General features: G+C 49.9%; 1 protein-coding gene across 9 annotated transcripts in view; it reads right to left on the bottom strand.

Moving 5' to 3' along the window:
- kif13a (kinesin family member 13A) overlaps positions 1-14089 on the bottom strand; it is a 41970-nt gene that overhangs the window by 9334 nt on the left and 18547 nt on the right. For all 9 annotated transcript variants that reach the window (XM_037980485.1, XM_037980489.1, XM_017426533.3 and 6 more), the window contains exons 4-24: positions 11793-11853; positions 11120-11212; positions 9839-10019; positions 8962-9049; positions 8454-8588; positions 7513-7625; positions 7323-7434; positions 6330-6542; positions 6141-6251; positions 5919-6053; positions 4198-4328; positions 3964-4050; positions 3709-3884; positions 3401-3614; positions 1691-1853; positions 1453-1596; positions 1217-1366; positions 769-933; positions 498-671; positions 266-417; positions 37-169 (exon numbers count right to left, since the gene is read on the bottom strand). In XM_037980485.1, coding sequence (XP_037836413.1) covers positions 37-169; positions 266-417; positions 498-671; positions 769-933; positions 1217-1366; positions 1453-1596; positions 1691-1853; positions 3401-3614; positions 3709-3884; positions 3964-4050; positions 4198-4328; positions 5919-6053; positions 6141-6251; positions 6330-6542; positions 7323-7434; positions 7513-7625; positions 8454-8588; positions 8962-9049; positions 9839-10019; positions 11120-11212; positions 11793-11853 — 2931 coding nt within the window. The remainder of the gene's footprint in view (positions 1-36; positions 170-265; positions 418-497; positions 672-768; positions 934-1216; positions 1367-1452; positions 1597-1690; positions 1854-3400; positions 3615-3708; positions 3885-3963; positions 4051-4197; positions 4329-5918; positions 6054-6140; positions 6252-6329; positions 6543-7322; positions 7435-7512; positions 7626-8453; positions 8589-8961; positions 9050-9838; positions 10020-11119; positions 11213-11792; positions 11854-14089) is intronic.

Below are 14089 nucleotides of genomic sequence, written 5' to 3'. Positions count from 1 at the left end.
CACCCACACACACACACACCCAACCCCTCCCCGGACCTGTCTGAGCTGGAAGACGCCTCCCGTGCTGATGTCTTTCACGGGCTGCAGCTCCACGGACGCGTACTCCCCCTGCTCGTTCAGCTCCTGGATGGAGACCCACAGCTCGACCCTGCGAGACACTTCGCTCCACCTGTGAACAGCGAGGGGTTAGACAAACGGGACAGGTCAGCGTCCGGAGGAGCGGGAGGCCCGGAAGAAACGGAGGAGGGGGAGAAGGGCGTTGGACCTGTCTCGCAGCGTCTGGGTCTTGGCTTCCAGGGCGTCCAGCTCCCAGAGGGCGTGTCCGTTGCCGGCGCAGCGGTGGCCCCACACTTCGATGGCCAGAGCGCCGTCCGAGATGAACTCCAAAAACTCGTCGGTCACGTGCACGACGTAGTCCTGGGCGGAAACAGAAAGAGTGAAGGGCGGAGGAGACGGTTTGAAGATAAAACCGAGAGGAGTGAATGACTTCCCCGAACCTTGCAGTGATCGAACTGCACAGTGAAGTGAGCATCTGGGCTGCGAGGGGAAGGCCTGTCGGGGCTGACCATGGGAGGAGCCACGGTGGGCTCCCCGTGCTCCCAGAACGTGTACTGGCAGAAGACGAAGTTGGACAGGTTGAGCGGCAGCCCCGTGGCATCCTTGATCCTCACCTACAACGGTGAGACGAACGGCGATCACCTCAGAAACAAAGGGTTTCAAAGTCAGGTTCTAACCCCCCCCAGCCCCCGAGGGGTGCTCTTTGTTTACCCTGCAGGTGAGCCTTTTGGCCATGTGGACGATCTCCCCGTTGGTGTCCATGACCTCGTAGCAGCTGCACTCGCTGGAGTTCTCCGAGGAGTCGTCCCCTCCCGAAAGACGCTCTGGGACAGCTCCACTGACCCGCTGCAGCTCTACGTGCAACCTGCCCGCCACCTGGACACACAAGCAGGACATGATTGGACGGATGGACAGATGGATGGATGGATGGATGGATGGATGGATGGATGGATGGATGGATGGATGGATGGATGGATGGATGGATGGATGGATGGATGGATGGATGGATGGATGGATGGATGGATGGATGGATGGATGGATGGATGGATGGATGGATGGATGGATGGATGCTATGCTACATTTAGCCTTTAGCTAGCCTCCGATCACAAAAACAAACTCTTTCCTCCCGCTCTGGGTGATGTCCCAGGCTGGTCCTCACCTCGCCCTGCTGGCTGATGATGGGGATGGCGTACTGCAGTCTCACGTCGTGGAAAAGGCTCTCCAGGAAGACGTTGGCCACGCCGATCAGGTTGTGGTTCTCGTGCGCCTCGTAGAATGGGTCGCAGTGTTTCTGGTTCGCCTTGTTGTGCTGCGGGGAACGGGAGGAGCAGAGTTACTGACGGGGGAGGAGTCTCTGTTCGTGGCTTCCCCGCTGACAGAGGCGTTGTCTCTCACCGTGTCCTCCCTGCCTTCCTTCCAGTCTCTGTAGTGGTCTCTCATGTCCACCAGTTTGTTCTCCAGCTTCTCTATGGTCCACACCTGCGGCCCCTTCCTCCTCCTCCGCACCTGGATGGCGGGCTCGCTCACGATGGCCCCGCGCTGCAAAGACACGGATCAAATCCCGATCAAAACACGACGCGCTCACAGGGGAAGCCATGGCTCCCGGCGCTTCACTCCCGCGCGGAGGGCTCACCTTGCGGTTGGCGCTGAGGTTGGCGGCGGGAATCTGAAGGGTGACCTGATAGTCGGTGAGTTTGCTCATTTCCTCGGCCAAAAAGTTGGCCTCCCGCACCAAAGTGTTGGCCCTGACGACCTGCTCCCTGAGCCGAGACAGGCTCTGACGGAAAAGCTCGTCCCTGTCTCAGAAACAGACGGGACAACTGAGGTCACAACGGAGACGTCCACTCGTCAGGACAAAGACGTCTCATTGTTCAAGTCTCGTTCGACCGAAACACAAGTTTTCATGTTTGAGGACATCAGGTTCTCCGTTAAAATGGACGACTTTGCTGTTTTAAATAACTGTGGCACCAATCTTACACCCGAGTAACCAACGTGACGGATATTCACCGTCCTCTCAACCAAAGACGAGGAGACGAGGCGACCGTTTCAGGCGCATTTGTGAGATTTAGACAAAACACGCCCGTCACAGCCTCACTTGAGCTTCGCCTGCGATTCGCACCTACAACAACAAAACTGGCGCCGGTTTTCACATTATCAGGACTAAAAATCAAACGAGGGCGAATAAGAGAAATAGATGCAAACGTCTGACGAACCCTGAGACGGACTGTAACAGAAGTCTCAGAAAATGATTCAGATTCATGATCAGTGTCAAGAAGAGACACAGTGGCGGAGCACTGTGGCAGACAGTGGTGACGCTGCCCGGCGCTCCCCTGAGAACGAAATGGTGAGATTTTCGTCCCGCAACTACGTCGGCAAGAGCAGATTTCTCCATTCGGCCTTAAAACTCCTGCATGAAAAGCAGCAGTGACGTGCAATCCTGCAAGGCTTTTAACTACTGTATTTTCCAGACTATAAGACACACTTAAAAACCTTCAGTTTTCTCAAATAAACGACAGTGAGCCTTATAATCTGGAGCACCTTATATATGTAAGAAGTCGTGATGTTTTAGTACGACTTTGGTTAAACTACAAAGCCACTCCACTTGCAGCATTAAGGCTCAGTTACAGTAGCACTTTGTAGTGTTGCGCTGGGCTCCGTGCACGGCGTGCGGACCTTAGCGAGCATTGGAGGCATTTATACTTGACGCTTACGTCAGTGCAGTGTTCTCTGAAAAGACGAGGCTGTTTTGTTTCACCTAATGCGCCTTATATATGACAAAAGTTCGAAAATGGACCATTCACTGACAGTGTGTCTTATAGTGCGGAAAACACGATACTATAGGTGTTATCGCCACCTACTGGCCCGGCACAGGTATTTCAGTGTCTTTTGGAATTTGAAGATGAAGATGTTGAGGTACTCCTTGGGAGGGACGAGGATGGACAGGATTAGGAACGAGGTCATCAGAGGGACAGCACAGGTTGAAGGACTGAGAGACAAAGTTAGAGAGGCCAGACTGAGATGGTTTGGACATGTGCAGAGGAGGGACAGTGGGTATATTGGTAGAAGGATGTTAGAGATGCAGCTGCCAGGAAGAAGACAAAGATGCAGTTAGAGGACAGAGGACAGAAGACAGAGTTAGATGGAGGAGGACGGCTCGCTGTGGTGACCCCTGAAAAGGAAACAGACGAAAGAAAAAGAAGAAGAAGAAGGAGATATGGATTTATTTAAGAAATAAATCCGGGGTAGTGTAGTCAGGGGTTGTGTTAGTAATGAAGAGGACAACCCGTGAGCGACTAGATGGGACGGTTGGACACTGGTTAGGGCTGGTTAGGACTTCACTCACCGCTCCTCGGTCCACAGTCTCAGCTTGCCGTGGGGCGTGTGCCCCGGGTAGGTGAGGCGCTCGCTGCTGCTCCGGTGAGACGTTTTCTCTGGAGACAGCTGCTGCCGTAATGACTCCAGCTCCCGCTCGTACATGAGCCTCTGCTCCTCCAGGGCCATCCGCTTCTCCTCCAGGTACTGCTTCTCCAGGACCTGGACCACGTTCTGCATGGGGTCTGCGGGGCCCGAGGGGGAGACAGAGAACCGGCCTGAGCGTTTCGAACCCGCGTTTCCAAAAGGGAGGCACCGTCAAGACGGCGCGGGGCGTACCGTTGTTTCCCAGCGTCTTCATTATGACCTCCATCTGGGCGAACTCGTAGCTGCAGTCCGGCTCGGAGGACGCCTCGCTGGCCGTCTCCACGTCCGCCTCGACGTAGCTCTCCCTGGGCGAGGCCCTCTCCAGCTCCTTCAAACGGTCCCGGCGCTTTCGTTTCGGGAGGTTTATCCTGGGAAAGGAAACACCCAGGGTCTAATCTTTTTTCTTTTCCCAACGCTTGAACGGCGGCAGGAAAAAAGGGCGCCCACCTGAAGAAGTGATTGTTGCCCCATAAGATACGGTCTCCGTGCCACAAGTGCACCAAGGAGTCGGCCGTCGTGCCGTTCACGCAGGTCCTGCAGGAAAACACAAAGGCGGGACGGGGGTGGGTGGAGGGAGGGAGACGAGGATCCGATAGTGAAGCAGAGTGAGATTCCTCCCGAGCTGCGGTGCCGTCCGCGAACAGGACACACCCGGAGCGGCGTGAAACTGCAGCGGCTCACCTGGCGTTCCCGAAGGGCATCAGGGTGACGTCGCCGTCCGGGCAGAGCTCCAGGACGCAGTGCTCCGGCTGGATCCCGATCCCGAACAGCTGGATGTCCTGAGACGTGTCTGCGCCCACGCGGGTGTGCTCCTGTGCGGGGCGGAGGGGAGGGGGGCGGAGAGACGGACAGGCAGCACATTTAAACAACGTCTCTGATTCGAACCCGCCGGCTCAAACGCCAAACGCAACGGCCCCTTCGGATTCTCGCGGAGTCGAAACTAAAGTGAAAACAAAAAAAAAACGGAGGCCTCTGCGGAAAAACTAATTGGTCCCTGTTGAGCAAACACCCCGGCGTCAGGAGGATGTTCCGACCCATTTCATTCCTCGCTGCTACGCCGGGCTGACCTACAGAAGGAGCACAAAGGCCTGTTGTTCTGTTTGCTGCGCAGGCGGGTTCCTCGCATAGCTCTGCTTCCACAGGTCCAGTTTTTTTTTTTACTGCAGCCCTCTTAAATATCCTCACATGGCAACGTAATTAACTGGAAAATATGCTCTAACACATCTCCAGACCTCAGCCAGGGCTCACTGTGGGAAAGACAGAGTCGGGGTAAAGCGTTTTAACGTTTTTGCACAAATATTTAGGCGATTACGAGACGTTTCACAGATCTGTTGCTTTGCACGAAGAGCCGCTGCACTTTCTCATTAGCGACGTCAACGTTGCCACATTTGATCGTTTAACCCCAACGCTCGCTGTTTAACGATGTAAACGCGTTTTTTTTTTTTTTTTTTGGAACATTAGGCAAATGACTCCGGCCGCTATTCATAAAAGTTCAAATGGCCGATTTAAAACAGCTGACTCACACGTGAAGCGAACAGAAGAACGACTTTAGTGTTTGAGTCAAGAGGAGAAGCCAGTCGGGGGTTTAGACCCGTCCATTAACTTGAAAGTTTTTAAACAAAATCTGCAACTTCCTGTCGTTTAAAGAGATGAACAATGACAGCCGGCCTTAATGACAGCAAAACGTCCATTTTTATTTGTGTTGTTTCGAATGAAAGGAAGCAGTTTTGTTTCCGTCAAAGGCGCAGAGCGGCAGAGACGTCCAGCCTGAGCGCTTACAGCCCCGTCTCACCGGGCTGCAGCTGTTAGAGACACGACGCCGCGAGGCACGGAACAAAAACCTTCACTTGGCGTCGCACCGAGTTGCAGGTCTGCACAAACCTGCCAAAAAAAAAAATTTAAAGTCTGGGTCGGAAATTCGCCGGGAGCTTGAACACCTGGAGTCAAATGATTACGGCTTTTAGCGCCCGTATGATTACAGAAACTTAGCTGAGAAAGTTTTGGGACGGGATCGAGACGCCCGCGACGACTCTGTAACCGGTCAGCGAGAAAAAAATTGCGGCGCCAAATTTTTCCAACCTGTTCAAAATTCTAGCGACGCGAAAACGGAGGGGGAGCCCTGCAACAAACGTTTCAGGACGTTTCAGAACAATCGCCGCTCGTCACCAAAGTTCCAGCCCGGTTCGATGCTGACTTTACGCCTTGCAGCAGGAATAATTCATCCTTTACGCAACATTTTGGTCCAACTTGGTCTGATCTTCTTCTGTTAAAGACACGATTTGGATCGAAACCTCGTCCAACAGATCGTTCCTGCTGTAAGAAGTGTTTTTTTCCCTTCTTTTAAGCGTTCAGTTTGCGGCGCTCTGAACCCGGACCTCTGCGGGTCCCCTCGCCTCTCTTACCTTCAGGTAGTACACAAGCAGCTCGTTCAAGGCGGGGTCGGCGTTCAGGTTGACCAGGAAACACTTGTCTTCGCCCACTTTGATCCCCGACGTCTCCAAAGAGATGCCCATGCTCTCCAGCTGCTTCTGACGCTCCTGCAAACACAAGACGATGGCAGCGTGAAGGCGCACCAGAAGGACGTTAGTTTGTTTGTTTTTAGCGTTTCAGCGCCTCGTGCTCACAGCAGCGATCTCCTCCGTCTTCCTCAGCTTCTCCTCCCAGGTGACGGTCATCTCCTGGATGAGTTTCTCAGACTCCTGCAGCTTTTCCTTCAGCTCCGGAGCCTTCATGGACTGAAAAGGGGATCCGGAGACGGGTTATCGGCGTCAAAGGTGACGGATCGGACGAGCGGCGCCGGACGGCGGACTCACCTCAGCCTGAGAGAGCTGCACTTTGAGCTTCTCCACCTCCTCCCGGAGCTCCCGGATGATGCGGGCGTTGGGGTCTTCGTTCACCACGGCGTGGTTGACGATCCTCTTGGCCCGGTCGGCGTAGCGCAGCGTGGACAGGGTCTCCTCGTAGTTGTCGGCGGCCGGGCTCACCGTGGCGATCATGGCCGTCTTACTGTTCCCGCCGAGGTTGTCCTGAAGTCACGAGGAGCGACACGGCAAAGAGGCGGAGCTGCTAAAAATGGGTTCCCTTTACGTGTTCGCTAAATTTACAGATTTCTCCCTCGATTTAGGGGCAAATTTGACGTTTTAATACAAATATTTATTATAACTACTTAGCGCCTTTTGCCAAGCGAGGCAGACAATCATACAATTGTCTGTGTGTGCTTAATTTGTCTGTCTGTTAGCAAAATATCTCATGAACCGATGGACAGATTTTAATGAAACTCCCTGAAAGTAATCACAGAATTTACGTCTACAACTGATTGACGTTTGGAGTCAACCTGATTCAACTTGGCCGCCACAGCTGATCAACTGTAGCAGACACAAAAATGGCTACCATTCAGTCAATTTGACAGACACTGGCCTAAAACTTGGTGTGGTAGTAGCTGAGAGTCAACCCTAACACTTACCCTGAGCTCTAACAGATTACAAGAGTGTTTTGTATGAAACTCTGGAATGCAACGCAGAAGGAAATGTTAGTTTTATCATTGAATGTCTTTTTTTTTATTCAAATTGCACATTTATGCTACATGTCTGTTTAAGGATTTGATCATTTTGAAAAATATTTGCAAAAACGTTGCAGTAGTAGTTACTGTACTTTGTTCAAACCCAACCATGCTTCATTTTCTTTTCATTCTTTTCTTTGTTTTTGCCATTTTTTTTCCCAGGCCTTTAGAATCGTAACAACACGCCGTTCCAGACTTTTGAGAGCAACATTAAACGGCTCATTATAAGGAAGTAAATCTGTCGAACCTTCAGCAGCCAGGTGAGGACCGAGTCTCTGTACGGCACAAACTTGGCCTTCCCCTTTCCCGCCGACTGGTCGGCCAGAGCAGAAATCACGCACCCCAGCGTGGTCAGGGACCTGAAACGCCAGAGACGTGAATCTGAGGACTTCCTGAGCCGAGCCAGTAGCGTTTAATAAGAGGAAACAAAGGCCCACTTGTTTATGTTGCTGCCCTCTTTGAGCCGCTCTCCGGCAGCTCCGGTCTTGGAGACGCGCTCGCTTCCTGCCAGGTCCACCAGGCTCATCTTGCTGACTTTTTCCCCGGAATTCTTAGAAAAAAACAAAGAGATTCAGACAAAAGAGTCAGATTCAAAAAAAGACAGATTCTGGAAAATAAACAAGCACAGAAACTGTGTTCTCTGCAAAAATGCAGAAGCCGACAGTGAGCTGTTTGAGCTAAAGGAAGCAAAACACTGCCTAAAAGCTAAAAGTAGCAGAACTGTAGCTAAAAGATAAAATTATCAAAAGATAAAATTATCAAAAGATAATTAAAAGATAAATATAATAAAATGAAAGATAAAAGTAACAAAAGATAGCTTAAAGCTAAAAATAACAAAATGCAAGCTAAAAGTTAAAAATAACTAAATGTAAGCTAAAAGCTAAATGTAGCAAAGGCTAGCTAAAAGTGGTAAATGCTAACTGAAAGCTACAAGTAACAAATGGTTAACCCAAAAAGTTAAAAGTAGCAGAACTTTAGCCAAAAGCTTAAATTCTCAAAAGAATAGCTAAAAGCTATATATAACAAAATGTAAGCTAAAAGTAACTAAATGCAAGCTAAAAGCTAAAAGTAGCAAATTACTTTTCTAAAACCTAATAGTAGCAGAACTACAGCTAAAAGCTTAAACCATCAAAAGGATAGCTAAAAGCTAAATATGACTAAATATAAGCTAAAAGCTAAGATTATCAGAGGCTAGCTAAAAGCAGCAGAAAAGTAGCTAAATGCTAAAACCACAGCCAGTTTGCTGAAGCAGATGTGAAAGAGAACGTTTTTGAAGGAATTAGAGGCCTTCGTGAATTTCTACGGGGAAATAAACGACAAAAGGTAAAAACCAAAAGTGGTGCTGAATCAGAGCTCGAGGAAACCAAAGGAGACTCACTCCAGACTGCAGATCGTAGAGCGTTTGGGTGACGATGATGTTGAAGACGGCGTGCGACCGGCTGCTCTCCTCGTTCATGTTGGTGGCTGCGACCGTCCGGGATTTGTTCCCCTCCGACATCAGCACCTCAATGTCCTGAAAACGAGCAGAAGAGGAAGAACGATGCAGGTGGCACCATCAGCTGCTGCTGCCCTCTGTGACAAAAGATTAAATTAAAACCAGCAGCTCTGCAGAGCCTGCAGATGAGTCGCTCTGATTACAGATTTGTGACTCGGAGCCAGGGGATCCACTGGACCTGGATCAGGCAGCGCCGGGCCCGGAGGAACGGACCTGCCGAGGCCCGGCTCAGGAACTACACACAACCTCCTTACAGCTCCTGAACGCGGGACGGCTTCAGCGCCGCGTCCGCCCCGGGAGCTGGAGGCGTCGTGTAACGTGAGGCACGACGAAGGGGCGTTAGCATGAGTCGCGCCGACGTGAACCTGAAGGAAGACAGCGAGAAACAAACCTCAAAGTTGGTGACGGCGAGCTGGGACAGCCCATCCACGTACGGGCCCAGGACCTTGTGCTCCCGAACCTTCAAGGACTGACGGCTCCTTAAAGAAAAGAAAAGGAGGAAAGGATTTCAGAAGCTCATATGACAACACATAATAATGAATAAGGATAAAAACGCACATGATATCTGATGGCGTGAATTCATTTTTGGTGTATTTTTCACAGACAAAGACCAAACTAAGAGCATCAATATCTCAGAGTGTGACCTGAAAGGTCGTTAAAATAAGGGCTAACCTTTGATAGAAGCATATTTAACGTTTAAGTCAATTAGGGTCTCTGATTCTGTTTAGAAAAAAATCAATAAATCACGATCAAATATCGAACTAGAGGCACTTGGAGAGCGAAAACCTCAGCCAAGTCCGTTGGGTGGCTGATGCCCACTGAAGCTCCTGAAGGTCCGGATCAGCAGCAAAATGTAAACACTTTGTTCGGTGTGATAACCCCAAACACTTCTTTTTTACTTCTTTTTATTTTTTTGCCACAAATAAATAAAAAATCCAACAGGTCTGCGTAGTTCAGTGTTTTCATTTGATCAAAAGAAGTGGAAACTACAAAATGCTTTTTGGATTTTATTTGTCCTGAAATGTCAGAATGCAATATTTTGATGTGGAGTTTTAGTGAAACTAATGAGTGGTTCTCCACACGAAGCTGGGAGGGACCCGCGGGCCACCACTTGCAGACCACCTGGCTCTGGACACGTTCCATTTAGTGAGCGAAGGAGCCGAAACGACTCTTCGGTTTCTAAAAGTTCGCGCAGCTACAAGAAGCTCACGCCACCAGCCGCTTCTGTCACCTTATGTGACTCGGCGAGCGTGACGCGCCCGACTCACCCTTTGGGATCCAGCAGGTCGCGGACCTTCTCGTTGTAGATCTCCATGTAGGAGACCTCCACCTTGAACGTGTGGGCCTCACTCTCCTCCGCGTGGACCCTCTCGAACAGCGAGCAGCACAGTCGGGGGATCAGGCCGGGCTGCTCGCCGTTCCCCATCATGGAGAAGGACTTCCCTGAACCTGGAGGCATGCCACATTGGGGCCAGAGTGGCAGTTTGAGTTAAACACAGGAGAAAACAGAAAAAGTTCATGTCTGGTGTGTAAAACCTGAAACGCTCACATCTTCAAAGCGTCTTTGTTTAAATAACACAAACCAGCTCCGCAGGTTAAACACAGAACAAACTGAAGCTTTTAACTAAAAGCAGAGCCACAAAATGTTCAACCTGCTGCGATCAGTTCGTGTTTTGGTTCAGTCAAAGCACAAACTCCTGGCTACCTGCTGTTTTTTTGGTTGTTTTGTCGTCGTGTCCTGTTGCTACGGTGGCCCTGAAGTGCAAACCACGACGACATCAACCCCACAGGAAGAGGAAACACGAGGCACCGCTGATCGGACGACGGCGCCGTTTGGCTTTCGAACCGGACGTCAATCTGCCCGTTTTTGAAACATTACCAGTGACCCAAACTGTAGCTGCCGCTTTCCAAGAATATTTTGCGTCAGGACGTCCATACGAGGTGACGCTGGACACGCTCAGGACTGATTTCCTTCGTCCAATCAGAGATGTCTCGAGTTTCCCGCTTGGTACCTGCCTCGTTTAGCACCAAACCACTCAAACTTTTCAGTCTCGTCATGATTTCGGTCCCGTTTGCTGCATGAAAAGAAAGGTTCGTTTTCATCCCTTCAGACCGCCGAGTTGGCGTTCTCCTCAGCGGCGGAAAGCCGGAACAGAAAAGCCAATTTGCTTCGGGAAGGAAGGAGGGGTTTGGTGTCTTACTGCCAAGCTTTAAATCGCTTTGAACGACTTTCTTATGTTTTGTTTTGTATTTTTTTGTCCACATGAACGTACAGCTTGCCTGCACGGGAGGCATCGAGGGTGGACACGTTAATTGCAGCCCTCCACCCACTTCCCACGAGGAAATGCTCGACCTGTGAGAAAGCCGGGAAACAATGCGACGCCTTGACTCTGCTTTGACGATTGATCGCTTCTATTTGCAGTTTTGGGAGGCAGACGTGAAAATCCGCCTCAAGCACTTTTTTTTTTTCTGATCCCAAAGGTGGCGCGGTCAAACAGTCGAACAAACGCAAAAAAAAAAAGGAATTCGACACATGTGGGCTCTGTTACCTGTTTGTCCGTAGGCAAATATGCAGGCATTATATCCCTGGAATGCATTTTCAAGTATTCCCTCTCCGAGGCACTTGAACACCACCTCTTGACCTTTTAGAGGACGAGTCCGTCGCCATGGAGATGACAGGAGAGGACAAGAAACAAAGGTTACATTCACATATTGATAATTATTTTGATATTCATGCACAATGGGTGCAGAGAGGTGCATTAGGACGGTCTGTAGGAGTCACGAAAGGCGGCAGATTCCCCTCTGGTGGGGTGGAAAATGTAAAGCTGGGTGGAGAAATCTCTTGTGCAGCTGAATGGGACAGCTGTTTAATGAGCTAAATAAAGCCTTGGCCCGTGGCCCTTCAGGCAGCACGACACTGAACGGGCTGCCTTGTTGGCTCGGCACAAAGCAGAGCCGCATTTCCATCACAAAATGACCAAAATATTCCCAATCACTGAACGGGCGGGAATAAAAAATCCCTTCTGATGTTGCAGCTGTAGCTCCGTCTGTAACCAGGAGGATTTTCACAGACGTTAAATTTGTCCCTTTTTCAGTTTAACACAGCAACAGTGTCTTTGTTAAAGGTTTTACTTCAGATGCAAATGATCCCACACGGCCAGACACCTGCCGCGCTCTGCATCACGCGGAGAAAAGGAATCTCGGAGCTCGGGGTCGACTCACCGGCGTACTTGGGAGCATTGGACTCGTCCATGGACCAGAAACAGTGGTCGAAGGCGAACACCTGCAGAGGAGACGACACAAAGAGCATGAAGGCGCGTTCTCACACCTGTCAGAGCCGAGCCGAACCGAGCCGAGCCGAGCCGAGCCGAGCCAGCAGGACTGAGGTGGTCTGAACCCCGGGAGATAAAACCCGAGCGCTTGTTGTGTCGATGCTGAGTCAGCGTTCACATCAGGTTCCTGGTTTTTATTTTACTGGACGCTTTAGGCTCTAAACACTTCTGCAAGCTTCGTGCTGTTTTAGCCAATATGTCAAAACATTCAGCTTATAAGAGAAGAGGGTGCTTTCAGTTTTTAGAACCTTTATATGTTTCAAAGTATTTATCTTTAGTAACAAATATTTTCATCGTAGAAATACATGAAATTCTCTTCAGATCCGTCACATAAATCGTTACTTTGACGCCTGCTTCAGCTACTGGTTGAGGTTTTGACTTCTTGAGCTACTTTTAGTTGTTCGCTACCATTCTGCTTAGCTAGCCTTTTGCTACTTTTAGCTTTTAGGTATTATTCTGCTGCATTCAGCTTTTAGCGACTCTTCTGCTACTTTTAGCCTTTAGCCAGTCTTTTGTTACTTCCACCTAGAATCTTGTTACTTTTAGCGTCTAGCTAGTCTTTTGGTACTTTTAGCTAGCATTTACCATTGAGCAGTGTTGTCTACGTTTAGCTAGCATTATGCTACTTTTGGTTTTCAGGTAATGTTTTGCTCGGCGTTCTGCTTCTTTTAGCTTCTTTTAACTCTGTTTCAGTTTGTTCAGCCGTCATTCGGCTGTCAGCTCTCACGCTACACTCGGTTCAGTTCGGCTGATGCTCATCAACTTCGGCTGTCTCTGCGCCGAAGCTGAGCAGGCAGCTCGGCAATTTTTGGGGGTTGAAGCGGCTTGAGTTAAATGAATTCATAAATCAGGGTCAAAGCTTCCAAGAAGAAAAATTCCAGCCCCCGGTGACTCCGATCTCCAAGGAAACAGGGGCGCAGCCGTTTCCCGGCGCTGCAGGCTCCAGCAGCAGAAAGACTCAGTGTCCTGAGGACACCTGCAGGTGCTGCTCTGAGCAGACAGGAAACTGGAGCGCCGACAGACTTTAGAGCCGTAAGAGACGTTTAAATTAATTCTTTTCATTCGTTACCAAAAGTCTGAGGCATCATTTGTAATAAATGAGAGAAACCAGCAGTCATGTTTTGTTGCCAACAACTGAGAGTCGTTTGTTTACATTCCAACACTGACAATGACACTTTGTAACGACGAGTCTCTTGTTGTGACACTTGTCTGTATGAGACTGTATAAGACGGATATCGAGTCATTAGAATAATCCCCGGATGTAAACAGAGTCACCCACACAACCAGGAGCCACAGAGAACATTATTATAATAAATGTTTTATTGTAAACAGAATAAAATTTTTCATTTAATCAAAAAATTAGAGGAGAAAATGATTTGTCCGCAGTCGGTCCAAGAGTTTACTAAAACTGGAAGTCCTTAAATCGGCCAATCAGTGCATCTCTGCATAGAAAGGTCACAAAGTCTGCAAAGATTAGATCCTAATATTATAGTTTTCAAACAGCTTTTGTAATGTTTAAAGGTGCATTTTGTAAACAAGGCTTTCGGGAAGGTTCTGGTCTTTAAAATGCACGTCGTTCTGGCTGATTTTTCCTCCTCGGCGGCGTCTTTGCGCAGTCGTTCTCAGACTGCGGTGAACGCTCTCCTGGCTTTCTTTCGACACAAATACCTCAAAATACCTAAACTCCCTTTAAGTCATAATAAGGTCTAACAGCCAAAGAGGCGGCGGCTGCACGGTCAGCAGGGGGGGAAGCTCAAAGACAACTGAATGCTCTGAAGGCAGGACCTCAAATTGTGACTTTGGACAAGTGAGCGGGCGCCGTTCGAAGGAACAACAGTGCCATCGTTCTCAATTAGGGCCGGTTTGATAAGCGATGCCCTCGGTTCGGTCACTGTCCAGCCTGAGGGGTGTGACTGCACAACAGATCACTCATGACTGGATAGTTACTACTAATCAGCAGCGCAGATAGCGATGGAGCAGACGAGCACAAGGCCGCTTTTTGTCATTTCCTGGAGGGGAGCAAGCTGAACGCGACGACTGCGTGACGAACAGTTTGAGTCATGACTTAGCAGACGGCCACGTGCTCGTCTAGCTGAGGGTTACTGCAGGGCGGCTCAGGTTCGCGTGCCCCGGGGGCCGTGCACGCCCGCGGCACAGACTAACGCCTGCAACCCCCCCCCCCTCCCC

This window comes from Kryptolebias marmoratus, linkage group LG16 (assembly GCF_001649575.2).
Source record: "Kryptolebias marmoratus isolate JLee-2015 linkage group LG16, ASM164957v2, whole genome shotgun sequence".
In the NCBI taxonomy this organism is placed as follows: domain Eukaryota; kingdom Metazoa; phylum Chordata; class Actinopteri; order Cyprinodontiformes; family Rivulidae; genus Kryptolebias; species Kryptolebias marmoratus.
Note: the sequence above shows the minus strand (reverse complement) of the source record. Positions and strands in the feature narration are given on the sequence as shown.